This window comes from Anguilla rostrata, chromosome 8 (genome assembly GCF_018555375.3).
Source record: "Anguilla rostrata isolate EN2019 chromosome 8, ASM1855537v3, whole genome shotgun sequence".
Taxonomy (NCBI): domain Eukaryota; kingdom Metazoa; phylum Chordata; class Actinopteri; order Anguilliformes; family Anguillidae; genus Anguilla; species Anguilla rostrata.
In genome coordinates this window covers 31,081,480-31,095,151 of record NC_057940.1, presented here as the reverse complement: position 1 = coordinate 31,095,151, position 13,672 = coordinate 31,081,480, and the positions used below count along the sequence as shown (strand labels likewise).

General features: G+C 45.2%; 1 protein-coding gene across 19 annotated transcripts in view; it reads right to left on the bottom strand.

Moving 5' to 3' along the window:
- adgrb2 (adhesion G protein-coupled receptor B2) overlaps nucleotides 1-13,672 on the bottom strand; it is a 261,515-nt gene that overhangs the window by 38,602 nt on the left and 209,241 nt on the right. For all 19 annotated transcript variants that reach the window (XR_010331918.1, XR_010331919.1, XM_064347657.1 and 16 more), the window contains 5 exons: nucleotides 9,703-9,806; nucleotides 7,676-7,778; nucleotides 4,023-4,173; nucleotides 1,333-1,402; nucleotides 734-800 (listed from right to left, as the gene is read on the bottom strand). Coding sequence is in view for 17 of the 19 variants with exons in the window: in XM_064347657.1 (XP_064203727.1) it covers nucleotides 734-800; nucleotides 1,333-1,402; nucleotides 4,023-4,173; nucleotides 7,676-7,778; nucleotides 9,703-9,806 (495 nt within the window). In the remaining 2 variants the exon portion in view is untranslated. The remainder of the gene's footprint in view (nucleotides 1-733; nucleotides 801-1,332; nucleotides 1,403-4,022; nucleotides 4,174-7,675; nucleotides 7,779-9,702; nucleotides 9,807-13,672) is intronic.

Sequence of the window (13,672 nt, the reverse complement as noted above, 5' to 3'; positions counted from 1 at the left end):
TTCCATTAATTAGATGACGAGTGCTGTGTGTGCCTCCAGATGCCCAGAGCTCATTATTGGTCTTGTGTGGTTGTGTGTGTGTGTGTGTGTGCGTGCGTGCACGCAATGTGCGGTAAATGTGTGAGGCTTCAAAACATGAGCAGAATATATAAAACAATCTCCAGCTCCAAGATGAGGCAAAATGAAATAGTCTTACGTGCACACACACACATGCACGCACACACATACGCACACAGATCTATGCTGTATATCGGTCTAATTTACAAGTAACTGCCAACATTAATTGCATCTGTCTACAAAGGAAAAACTGGCATGGTCTTGAAGAAGCATAAACACCATTACCAACACCACCAACATCATTTATAATCAACATAAATGATTAATTTCTAAACCTAATACACATACATGTAATAAATATTTCTGTTCCATTTGCAGAACAACATGACCCAGAAAATGCATTTAAAAAGAGACTTATTAATATAAACATGATATTGCTTGGTTGGTGGTTGTCCATCAAAGAGGTCACCATGGAGAAGAGGAGGTGTGTCTAGCCCAATCACAGTGCGTTGTGAGCAGTGAAAAAAAAAAATCTATGGCCCGCCCCCAATAATTTGGACTTTTCACAGACAGTTGGACGGACCAGTCAGGAGGGGTAGGTTCTAGAGGCACAACCCACACGCTGGAGCAAACATCAATATTGACCAATGGGGAGTGGATTTAGAGTGGAACTCACCAGTACAATAACAGCCGCAGGGCCGACAAAGGCGTAGAGCAAACCCCCTTCCAGGGACAGCCAGCAGCTGGGGACAGAGAGAGTACGCCTGATAGTGATCAAATGCATGGAGATGGAGATCTATTCCTCAGGATCTCCCAAAGGGTCAAACATTAACAGGATTAATGATTGTGTTTACACAGACCCTGCTTGCAAGTGATATGTGTGCGGCAATATCCAGTAAACTTGTGTGTGTGTGTGTGTGTGTGTGCCTCACGTATGCACTGTAACTCATCAAACAGTTGCCGATGAGTTGAAGTCTCGGTCTTTGAAACCACAAGAAAGTCAAACAACTCATAAATAAGGATAAAACGTATTTTGTGATTGGGTCCACAACCCTGAGTTGTACCTGAATTACAGTTTAATCAAATAAAACTGATGCATGATCGGGTGCAATCAGTAGCATCTACAACTACCCCGGTAATGGTCTGAGCACTGGCCAAAACAGGTTGGCGGGAGGCTGATCGGCTCAGAGGGCAGGATTTGTTATTGGGCGTGTCCATCTCCCCCCCCCCCCCCCATTATGCTGGGAGGTCACTGGGTGTGACAGAGAGACTCACTAGCTCGGTGTGCCGTAGCCCCTGGCCCTGGTGAACCCCACCGACACTGCAACGACGAGAGCTGGGAGGCCTGGGGGCGGAGGAGAGAGCGGGAGAGAGAGAGAAAGGAGGCTTACATTTATGCTGCATTTCCGCTTCAGTTCATCGGGGCCAGAGCAGGCCACAAAGGATGCCCTGATGCACATCAATGTAAATACAGATCCTTCAAACAGACTAAAAAAAGCATAATGTATAAATTCACCCCATTACTGCTATTGTGAACAGTGATGGGAAACTGCAGATCTCCAAGATTCTGTGCTGAGGTGGTAATAAAAGCAAGGTAGAAAACATGACTGCGGACAGAAGATAGAACTTATTGTTCCATTTTCTAGGCTCTGCTGAACTTCCTTATCAATCTATAAATGAATTCAACCCCCCTCGCCCTCTCCCCATTGAAAAACTGCCTCAGGCAGCAGAGAGAAATAAAAGTCTATAGCATGCACATGACTGATTATGCAGGCCTTCAGACAGAAAGTGCAATCACATAAAATCACTGTGCATGTCATTATTTCAATGGGAGAGGGGGAGCGCAAAGGCTGTAGCCAAAGTCATGCGGCACCTGATGCCCGTGCAGGGCGGGCCGAAATTCTTATTATTTTAACATTTACGGTCACGCCGGGTGGCACAGGCGCCTTTGGCAAATCTTCGCTGCGCTGAGAGGCATCATTATTTTTTATTTTTGGCAATGCAGTCAATAATTTACCCGTTCAAAAACCAGAAAGGAAGTCCTTGGTGTGACGTCTGCTCTATAGGCCGACTCTCAGACTGCTAAAGGAACCATCCCACAGGTGGCATTATAATGGAAGTCTCACATGTCTATTATATGATTCCCTGCACCAAGGAAGGGCTCCACACATATTGGCAGTCCCATTTCCCCACACTAAGTGCACTTGAATACTTATAAACTTTGGTGATGTGGAACACTAATTTACATATTGTGTGCAAGTATATTTTAAGTTCCCAAGTGCGTGGGGATTTTTGAAACAATTGGGACATATTTCATTATTGTAGTCACACCACTATTAATAGCTAGGAATAGCTGAGCAAAGCTTGTTACGGGTTTGGTAACTACAGGCAAATTAACCAAGCTGGCTAACTTCATATTCACATTAACAATACCATCATGATGCTACCATATGAATAAAATACAATGTTGCAACAACATAACTGTGCAAATATCTTTCTTACATCATGGCGTAAACAATATCACCAACTCGGTGCATTGTGGGCCTGTGTACTTGGCCAAATGCTGCTCCAGAGCAGTCTGAGCGTTAGTCAGGATAAAGTACACATCAAGCGCACTGCTCTTTTGATTATACGAGGAATGAGACACTCTTGCACATTTACACTGAGCACACGAACGTGAACACTAAGCGCACAAGCGTGCACGTGTGATCAGGTGTGCATACGGGGACGGCCTCAAAGACATGGGCTTAATGTGACTAGGACTAGAACCAATATCCGTTCACATGGGGATTTAGGAGGGGGGTCACTTAGTTATGTGTTAATTAGGCACATCAATTACACTTGCTCAGTCTGTGTGCAATGTGGGCACTTAATGAGCTTTCCTGTGAAATATTCATGTAATTAACAATGCACTGATTAACTCAGCAAATTAAATGCAATTAGAAAAAAAACTTGCATTAATGAAAGAGGAGGGAGGGGAGAAACCAGCGAAAAATGACAAAAATCTAACAGGAAAAGGAGATGCGTTTTCAGATTGTTAAACAGCCCTCCGGGGTGTGTTCTGCACAAGCAGACGTGCATGCGCATGTGTGTGCCTTTTAAACTTTTTCCAATTAAGATCTGAATCTAGGAGCATTACGGTATTGATTCTGTGCATTTTTAAAAAGCCGCGCGGCTCCTACATCCATTTCCATGTATTTCCATACACAATTGAAAAGCCTGAATAGAGTCAGGTTTTTACGATAGCTCGTTAATTTCACTAAACCCCAGAAATAAAGCAGCAACTCAATTTGTGGCACTGTTGTTCTGAGGGCATTTGTGACTTAACAGATCTGATTTCTGGATTGGTAAGACTCTGAATGTAGTGATTACAGTGATTGCTCCACCATCTCCCTGACCCTTTTGTGTTAAAAACAGCTGCGTTTTCATCACCCCATTGAAACCTGCCTTACAAACATTCCAGGATGTGACATAAAAAACAAGGGTGTGATACCATTAGTGCTATTATGGCACAGTGAGCTCGGTTTGTTGTGGTTAAAGCTTGATGCTTGCTACAAAAGTCCTATAATCAAATCAATCAATCAATAAGGGTTCATTTACTTCCCTTAGTCAAGGAAGAATGTTCATACTTTATCTCTATGAGAAGATTAATCATTGCTTACAATGTTTCGCATTGCTGTTTTTTTCCCCATTCCAAGTTCATTCACAAAATACACTTCTGCATGTGTGCATGTATGTGTACTGTGAGGTATACTAGTATGTGTAAAAGGTGTATGTAGGGAGGGCTTGTGTGTGTGTCTGCATATGCGTACAGACATATGTACAGGTATGTGTACAGATGTATGTGCAAAGGTTCTTATATGGGTGTACACAGGCTTGCGTGTATGCGTATTTACAGACATTTGCATACGCGTGTGAGCAGACGCCTGCAAGCGAGTGGGAAGTATGCAGAAGAAGCGCCTTACCCCAGCCGAGGCACAGGAAACGTTTGCGAATGAGGCGTGATCTCATCTTGCCAATTACGGCCAGGTAAGACTGCCACGCCTCTGTTAGCACCCAGCAGAAAGAGGCGAGGAAAAAGAAGTGCAGGAAGGCAGCAGTCATAGTGCAGAGAGCCTAATATACATAGAGAGGAGAGGGAGAGGGGAAAGAGAGGAAAGAGAGGAGAGAGAGGAGGGGAGGAGATATATAGAGAGAGAGAGAGAGGGGGGAGTGAGAGAGAAAGAGAAAGAGAGAGAGAGGGGGGAGTGAGAGAGAGAGAGAGGAAGAGAGAGAGGGGGGAGTGAGAGAGAGAGAGAGGGAGGGGGGAGTGAGAGAGAGAGAGAAAGAGAGAGAGAAGGAAGGAGCTAAAATGTCATGGCTGCCAACGTGGGGGCAGCTGAGACAAAGGTCAGCCAGAGACATCAACACACTTTTTCCTACTTTGTGAAAACAATTCAACTGCGGAATTTATTTTCATAGAAATATTACATATTTAAAATACACCTCCTCCCAATCGAAGAAACAAGCGAGCCAAACACAGACGCGTCTAATTGGGGGTGGCACCTTTGGCTGCCTGGCATATAGCAACATGGACATGGGTAACCTGGGGCATCCTGCATGCATTAATCACCACTGTTGGCACTGTCCTTACTGGCACCAGCATTATTGCTACATGGTTCGCTTTCACAATTCTGCGTTTTTCTCTTTGTTTCATCATGTTGTTTTCATATTCATTTGTTCCGCTTTGCCAGTTTTCGTGCCAGTGCCACTGGTTAAAATTAGAATTAGAACTTTATTTTGAGAGCGTGTGAGAGGGCAAAGACAACCACACGGAGAAATAACAGAGAAGCAGTGCGCAAAGTCGAAAACGTGTGAGGACTAGATTATAGGGAGAGGATGGGTTCAGCAGATGATACAGTAGTCAACAGAGGGCAAACACCCAGCAGCTGGCAGCTGATGAGCTTATAGCAGGTTCATTTTTTAATAGCTGACATTCTGCACACCACTTACTGCCCTTCTAAATATGCACTTTAAAATGGATTTGGAAATGGACTGAGAGAGGTGGCCAAATGAGAAACAGTGTACTGATGTGGCGCTCATAATGTACCATCCTTGGCAGGAGCCCACGCTGTAAATGAGTGGCCGGGTGTGCCCCTGCAAATGCGTGTCATCGGCAGCGTGTTCAGGTGCGCCACGTGCTCCAGTGCGCTCACGCAAACTACGCGCGATTCAGAGAAAGCGGCAGTTTGCATGCGGGAGCCGCCCCCCCTCCGCTGGGCCGCAGCCAGCGAGAGGGATGGAGATGCTTCGGTCTGTTAATTATTAATGGCGGGTCTGGTCCGCGTCCAAGTCGTATTACCATCACCATGGCGATGCAGCATCAGTACCGCCAGCTCAGCAAAGACAGCGGGAAAGACAGTCGGTCGTGCACACTCAGCAATGACGCTCCGCAGATCGAGCGGGGGAAGGATCACCGCGGCCCACAATGCCTTTCGACAAAGACAACTCTGTCCCAGAAAGAGGACCAAAACCGACCGAAATGGGCCCAATCATGAAGGACGCCCCAGGTTTGGCCAGCAGGAGGCAGGAGATAGCTACGGCTAGGGGCCCAGGCTTGCAGGGCTTGTGCTATTCAAGTCAGGTGGGTCCCCACTGGCCGCCTTGGATCGCCATGGCAGTCTGATGTCGTGCTTCTTCCCCTGTCAGCAGCTGTTTTCTTAAGGGCGCATACATTGAGTTTTCCTGCATATTTTTGCATGATATTAGCCTATGGGACAACATTTTCAGTTCCCTTTCCAGGTTACTGTCAAAAGAAAAAACTCACAGTGGAAGCCAAATGTGTATAGGAAAGTATGGTGCACATGAAAGGTATAAACATGCCTGCAGTTGGCCCTCAGCCATCCGTCATAATGCAGAGGAAATGGGGACAATGGCCCTCCTGACTACAGCCAATGAGTGAGGCTAGTGGTTCTCAAATATGATCCTGGGGGACCTCTGTGTATTCTGGCTTTTGTTAAATCATTGGTCAATTAAGGTCGTAGAACACATGTTTAAGTTATTTAATTTTTTTATCTTATTAACACAATGCAGGTTTGGCATGCTATAATTTTCTTTCTCGTGGAATTCTTCATTATCTACAAAATGGCTAGTTTCAGTGGCCAGGTGTCCACACTCTCACTAATTATAAGCCCATCGATTCACCTTGGTCTTTAATTTGATCAATGCAATGCAATACAATACAATACAATAAGCTCTTCTATAGCGCTCTTCATGCGTACATCCCAGGGCGCTTTACAATAAAAATAAATAAAAATAAATAAATAAATAAAAAATAAAAATAAATAAAAATAAATAACTTAAGAAGTCAAAACTAAGAGGAATAGGCACATGAGAACAAGTAAGTTTTAAGATACGATTTAAAAGAACCAATTGTAGCTGCACCTCTGATATGGCTTGGGATTGAATTCCAGAGGCACGGTGCAGCGCAGCTAAAAGCTCTTCCCCCAGCTGTTTTTAATCGGCAACGAGGAACCACTAAAGGTTCAGCAGTAGCTGAACGCAGGGTACGACAGGGAACATAAGGTTCAATTAAATCCTGCAAATATGAAGGTCCAAAGCCATGCAATGCATTGTACGTAGTTAGCAACTACTAGCAGCATTAACAGGGAGCCAATGCAATGATCATTTAAAATATGTACCTCTCTTTATGCATCCATCCATTACCTTATCTATACCTGCTTATTCCTGGTCAGGGTACTGGAGCCTAATCCCAGCATGCGCTGGGCGAGAGGTAGGAATACACCCTGAACAGGTCACCAAACTATCGCAGGGCACGCACACCATTCTCTTATACACTAATACCAATGGGCAATTTAGAGTTTAAAATTAGCCTAACCTGCATGTCTTTGGACTGTGAGAGGAAACCGGAGTACCCAGAGGAAAACCCACACAGACACGGGGAGAACATACAAACCCCACACAGAAAGGCCCAAGACTGCACCACTGTGCTGCCCCTCTCTATATGCAATTATTTGCAATATAGCACAATGTGAATATGGGACTTTCATTATTCATTGCATACATAACTATTTCCAATATAATGTGGTTTAAGAGGGTAAATCCCTCAAAATATGAAAAGTGTAAAACATGAAAAATAACAGGTGGTTCAAATATTGCGATTGCAACTGCGGTTGGAACAGAAACCAGCATATACAAGGCTCCCCCAGGACCGAGTCTGAGAACCACCATCCTAGGCTGTTAAGATCACTCTGGCTCAACGGTGAAGCTAGGAGACGATGCAATACAATGATCAATGTTTCTGTGACACAGTTGGAAAATCAAAAGGTTTCACAGTTACAAATATTTCCCAGCTTGTCAACCAATACATTTGTACCTACAGTACCACAAACATCTCATATTCTTCTTTTTTAATGGGAACTTTTATTTTTGAGATCTGGCGAGGCTAACATTTCATTTTTGGAAATATACTGTAAAGCCCTGCCAGATTTCCCAGGATCCTCCTGAAGTTCCTTTTAAAGCGATTAAGCGAAGCGTGTGATTTGGACAAGAGCATATTGTCCCTGGACGAGTAAAATGGAGAAGCTGCTCGTGTGGAAGAGCCCCCCCAGCCCCTCACCTTGCTGAGCGTCTGTGACTGTCCCACAAGGATAAGCACATTGGAGGCCAGGATAGAGAGGCAGAAGTTCACCAGGATTATGGACCTCTCAGAGCGAATATACCTGTAGGACGGAAAGATTATTATTGTTATTATTATTATTATCTGGTGGTAGTTGTAATATCTATGTTATCATGCTTATATTGTGTTTATTATGCATTAATATAGTTAAGAGTCTATTATAATTAAGAGTAATTCTAAAACATTTCTCTTTATCAATATTTGACAAAATGGAAATGAGTTTAGAAGAGAAACATATGGTGGATGGAGCAGTAACCTTTGAAGAAGATGACGTAAGGTTATTGCAGAGTTAAATAGGGCCTCAGGGAGAGGCTGATGGGTAATGCTAACTAGGACATTGTACAGATGTGATTTCCTTGCCCTTCTTTGGAAGCTGGTGCTGACAGACCGAACTGACAAAGTCAGTGTGAGGTCACTGCACACCAATCTGTCCAGCTAATGCCTTGACCCTGGGGCAATATATTATTTATCAATAATACATTATATACGGGTGAATAGAATACCTCTTAATTTTATGCTTAGCCAAGATATATAACTCTTTCATGAACAGTTTATAACGATGTACTTATGACCATTATTAACAGATTATGTCCATTGAAATAAACCTAAGAACTGGGAGAAGCGCAAGTGCAACGCACTGTACTGTAATAGAATGGATCTACTCATCAGTCATTGTGCTTAATGTGTAATCAACCCAAACCCCCTTCAATAGACTGACTTTCTTCTCTAGATCAATCAGTTATCCCCCTACAGTTCCTCTAAGTACTGAGAAGTGAACTGCTTTCTCTCCAGAGCGATGGGCTTTTGATGGTGCACCAGGGCCAAATGCCCATAGAGAGATCTACCGTACAGAGTGTAGAGTCTGCATGTTGTGTTTAGATGTTTGGCATGTACTCCCACTCCTAAGCACAACATAGACACACACCCCCACACACACACACACACACACAAAGACAAGGACACACACACACAGACACGGACACAGGCACACACACACAGGCAGGCACACACACGCACAGGCAGGCACATGCACATCTTCACACACATACACACCCACATACACACACACATAGGCAGGCACGCACACGTGCAAACACACACACCCACGCACATACACCCACACACACATGCACACATATACCCATACACACACACGCGCGCGCGCAGGCAGGCACACGCACAGGCACACATGCACAGCCATCTGCTATGGAGTGCCACGACCCACAGATGAGCCCAAGGGTGGGATCAGAGCTGGTGTTGTCGCACTGGAAGTAATCCCACTCGTCAGAGAGAGCAATCCGCCATTGCTCATTTATTCACAATTAGAGATAATTGCAAGATTTAAGCTGTGAACGTGTCTCCCATGCCAACTCTCTTTTTAAAATCTCCCATGAAAAGCTGAAAATTCTGGAGAAATCTTGTATTTATTTACTTATGTGTTAATTTTTACACTTCCTTTTTTATACCCCCTCCCTTTTCTCCAAATTTGTAATGACCAATCATACTCAGTGTCAGAATGTACTCTTCTCTGAAGCGTACAATGCCAAGCTATGCATCTTATCACACTGCAGTCTGCAAGTCTCACACAGCCGGGGAAAGACACTGCACGTGCAGCTCAACATGTGGTCTCGCAGGTGTCAGACCGACCAGAGGGAGTCACCATAGGTTTAAATTTTCTGGTTTAAATGAAAGTGTTTCTCCTGTGGAAGTGGACACGCTGTCTCCCTGGCTCCGCCCCTGTGTGCGAGCGGGACCCGCCCTCTCTCTGACACTGCCTGCGTGAGACCCCCGTGATGGAGCTCCACGCGGGCTCGGATCAGGGCGGCGAGAGACAGATGGGGCTGACTGGACGGGAAGGGCAGGACGGAGATAGGGAGAGATGGAGAGCGAAGGGTGAGATGGATGGAGGGAGAGACGGAGAGAGCGGCTGAGGCTCGGTCCGCGACTCGGTGAGGACGGGGACGTACCTCCAGAAGGCAGCGTAGATGAGCAGCAGGATGAACAGAGCTGTACAGGAAACCCCACAGCCCACCATGAGGGGTACTGACGGGATACTGGAGGGACCCATGTCCTATAGAGAAAGAGAGAGCGAGAGAGAGAGAGAGAGAGAGAGAGGGAGGGGGAGAGGGAGAAAGAGAGGCAGAAGGATAGATAAATACATAAATAACACAAATTTGATGGAAAAAAGTACTCCCATATAATTCTGACGAGCCATTAAATCCGAGATTAATTTCTCTTAAACACATCCAATAAACCACAACAATCACATTACATTTCAGCATTGAGCAGACGCTCTGTTCCACAGCGACTTACACAGATGACATTTTGCGTACAATTCATTTACACATCTGGATATTTTTACTGAAGCAATTCAGGTTAAGTACCTCGCTCAAGGGTATTGCACCAGTGCTAACTGCAGCAAATTGAACCTGTAACCTGAGTTACAAGCACAGTCCCCCAACCAGTAGGCTACAGCACTGCCCTTACCGACTACTAATGTTCGCAGGCATTATAAAGGCTAATTAAGAAAGCCACAATGACTCAGTACATGCTGTCCCTACTTCCCCAGGAAAAACAACACTCACTTAGTAGTAATTAGCTTGGTTAGAGAAAGAACTGTCCTCAGTGAAGGCAATCGGCTTCTGCATGTTGAGAAATCTTATCCAGTAAACACTGTCCTCTTGTTGAGATGCAGAACCATACAAGTTCTGCCTTACAAAGAATCGCCTCTTGGCAGTCTTGTGGATGTACTTTCCTTTAGTGAAAGGAGGGAGAAGTTTCCTTGGTTACAGTAGGAGACAGGAATCCCCATTTGATCCCCCCAAAAAAAGAGCATCACTCCACCACACTGGGTGCCTTGGAAGCTATATATCCCTTCACTCTCTCCATTTCTCCCACAATGCTTCTCTTCCCTCGAGTTAAGCATGCATCAATTGGGGAGGTCAGTCATAATTTTAAAACATAATTAGTCTGACAGTGACACGGTGACCTGTGTGTAAATAGAACTGCAGTAGCATTCAGGCTTAAAGGTGAGCTGGGGAGAACCTTCCTAGCAGGGCGGGAGAGAGTTTCTTCTGTCTGTTTTTGGTTTGTTTTGTTTGTTTGAACACAGTTAACGTGAGACTTGCATCTGTGCCTCATGGCAATCAGGATTAACGAAACAGTAATCTCCTACATCGATATCGCTGGCATCCCAACTCCCCCTTAATTTAATCAGGGTTTTTTTTTTGTTCAGTGCCAAGACACAATTGTGAATTAGGGAAATTTATCTCAGAGCAACACTTTGAAAGCCTCGCGCAGCTGAAATGGATGAATTTCTCCTGCCTCGTGGCCCTGAGCCGGTTAAACAAACAAGTGTGTAACGAATCTGACGGCTCCCACGAAGGCGCCCCTTTATCCTGCTGCGCACCGGGCTTTTAGGTCCTCCGCCGCACGCTTCCTGCTCAGCACGCCTCTCCGCCTGGCTGGCCCTCCCCACGGTCCGGCCAGTTTCTGGCTCCCCGGATCGATGGGCCGGCAGCGAGGGTTCCTGGGGCCACACTCCTCGCTTGCCCCGCACCCCGGGGTACTTTGCAAAAAATCTTGTGTTCATTCAGCCTACGGAGCCTGGGCGGGCAGGATGCGACTGATGGACGCTGATTTTGGAAAGAGACGCGGAAAAGCAGAAGAAAAGCCGGCCACAGGCTCCTGAGTCAGAGCTTTATTTTCGCCCGCAGAATTGTCTTATCAGTGGAGAGCCGCTGATCCAGAATGAATCACTAAATCACGGCAATGACACTGAAGTTAATGGTACGCTAAGACTATTCCCCAATCTTTTCACCACATTACATTGATTATTTGGATGACTTACGATACATTGCATCTTCTCCTTCTTATTTTTTACCTATTATTTAATTACGCGGCTTTATATTAAGGAAACAGTTCAGTGCTCAAGGGTATAAAAAGGATTTCTCCAGCTCAGAAATAAACCCGCAAGCTGGTTATAAATCCAGTCACTTTACCACTGTGGCACACGGCCTCCCACAGTCTGTCAATGACGGACTGTGCTGGAAAGCTTGATTGGCAATCCATGAAGGGGCGATAGACATGAGCAGTGTTTTCCTTTCCTTGTAAGATAAAATACCCTCTGCCACCTTCTCTCTGGAGGTAATGCATTGTGCTATCTTTGTCCTTTGCAGTTGTATCGGGGAAGGCATTTTCTTTGGACGCTGACACTGCTTGAAGTCTAGCCTGTGCTTGATACAAGCCTACAACCTGGTCATGCTACAGTGCCTTCCTGTCGCTTCGGAACAAAAGCTGGATTTGAGTCAGAAATGATGCAGCCAGAGAGGCAGAGGGACAGGGAGGGGGGGAGAGAGACAGAAACAGAGAAAAGGGGGTAAGAGGGCACAAAAAATTCAGGGAAGGAGGAATACCAAACAAAACCCCACTTCAATCAGCGGGCAGAAATGGAGGTCCTTTTTCATCAAGTGAATGCTGGCAGGGAGGGGAGGGGCGTTCGCTTTTCTGTGTGCTGATCTCCTACACAAAATCACTCCATCAAATGTATCTGTGTGAGCAGGCTGCCAAGAGGCTGACCACTGCAGAATATTAATAATCAAAATTAATAAAACCGGGCAAAAGAAAAGAACACACAAAAGAGGGATGGAGCTAGGGCTAGGCAGTGGGCTTCTGTATTTACCAGAGAGAGAGGGAGGGAGAGTGAGAGAGAACGAGGACACGAGGCTCACATTTTAAGGGAAGTTTAACCACCAACACTGCCAGAACAGAAAGCTTTACTTGGTGAGTCAAGAGTGTAACTCTATGAATCACATACCTGCAAGAAACATACAGGCACAATGAGACCTTCTATGTACTGTAGCGCACCTCTGTATGGATCACCAGATCTGGGGCATTTAATATAACATTTGTGCAGCACTCTTTTTCCGGAAAATTGGCTCAAGGGTAGAAAGAATATTCTTCTTGAAGAACATTTACATCCTACACAAAAACCAAAAACAAGGGGAGGAACGCAGAAGTGTTTGCTATTAAAACACTCCTGCTGCAGGGCATTCTGCTTTTTAACCCTGGACAGGTGTGTTTTACTTGGCTTTTGAGCCAGAGCGGATTAACAGCAGTTGCTTGGAAATGCTTGGCTGACAGGGCAGAGTTTCTCCATGCCAGTTGCTTTGGTCCTGTTTCTGCATAATTTTCAACAGCATCCACCACATGCTACTGTATTACTAAATACACAGAGGTTTTTCTCTGAAGAAGTTTACGCTTTTGGGATTTAGACTAAACAGATTTGGTGTGTTAGAGCAGGCTATGCTGTCATAAAGATGAGGAATATGAGATCAAAGACTAGGAAGGACATGCTCAGCTACTTTTATTGAGATAGTATAGAACATGGCAGCACCTGAACAGAGACCCAAACAATACATTTCAACCAAATTCGGCTTTGGCATCACGGAGGGGGGCCGGGTACTTTTCATTTTTGATGGGTGACAGCGAGCCTTTTTGGAATATGACAAGCGAACAGCTACCCATGGGCCATCAAGTGTCGACTCTCTTACACATATGGGTCTCCTGCAGCAGGGTAGCAGAGCGCTCATTCATTCATCTCACACATCGGGTAGGGATGTGCTGTGCTGCATACACTTCCGAACCAAAAATTTAGCATAACTTTTTTGCAGCACTTGCCTAAACTAATTTGACAAATACATTGTGGATGCGATCTTCTCAGAAAGCACAACTTCTTGCTGTGCTTGCCCATTCACTCCTCTCCCACTTATGGAATATGTTGCAGCGACTGGTTTTCGGATTCACACAAACTGGTTTTCTTTTAATTGGCCCCAACTGTTACCCAGCCTACGTGTGGCTGCTGTGGCAGATTTGGCACGCTGTTTGCCAGTAATTGGGTACTCGTCCCATATTCGGCACGTTTTGTTATTCGCAGCG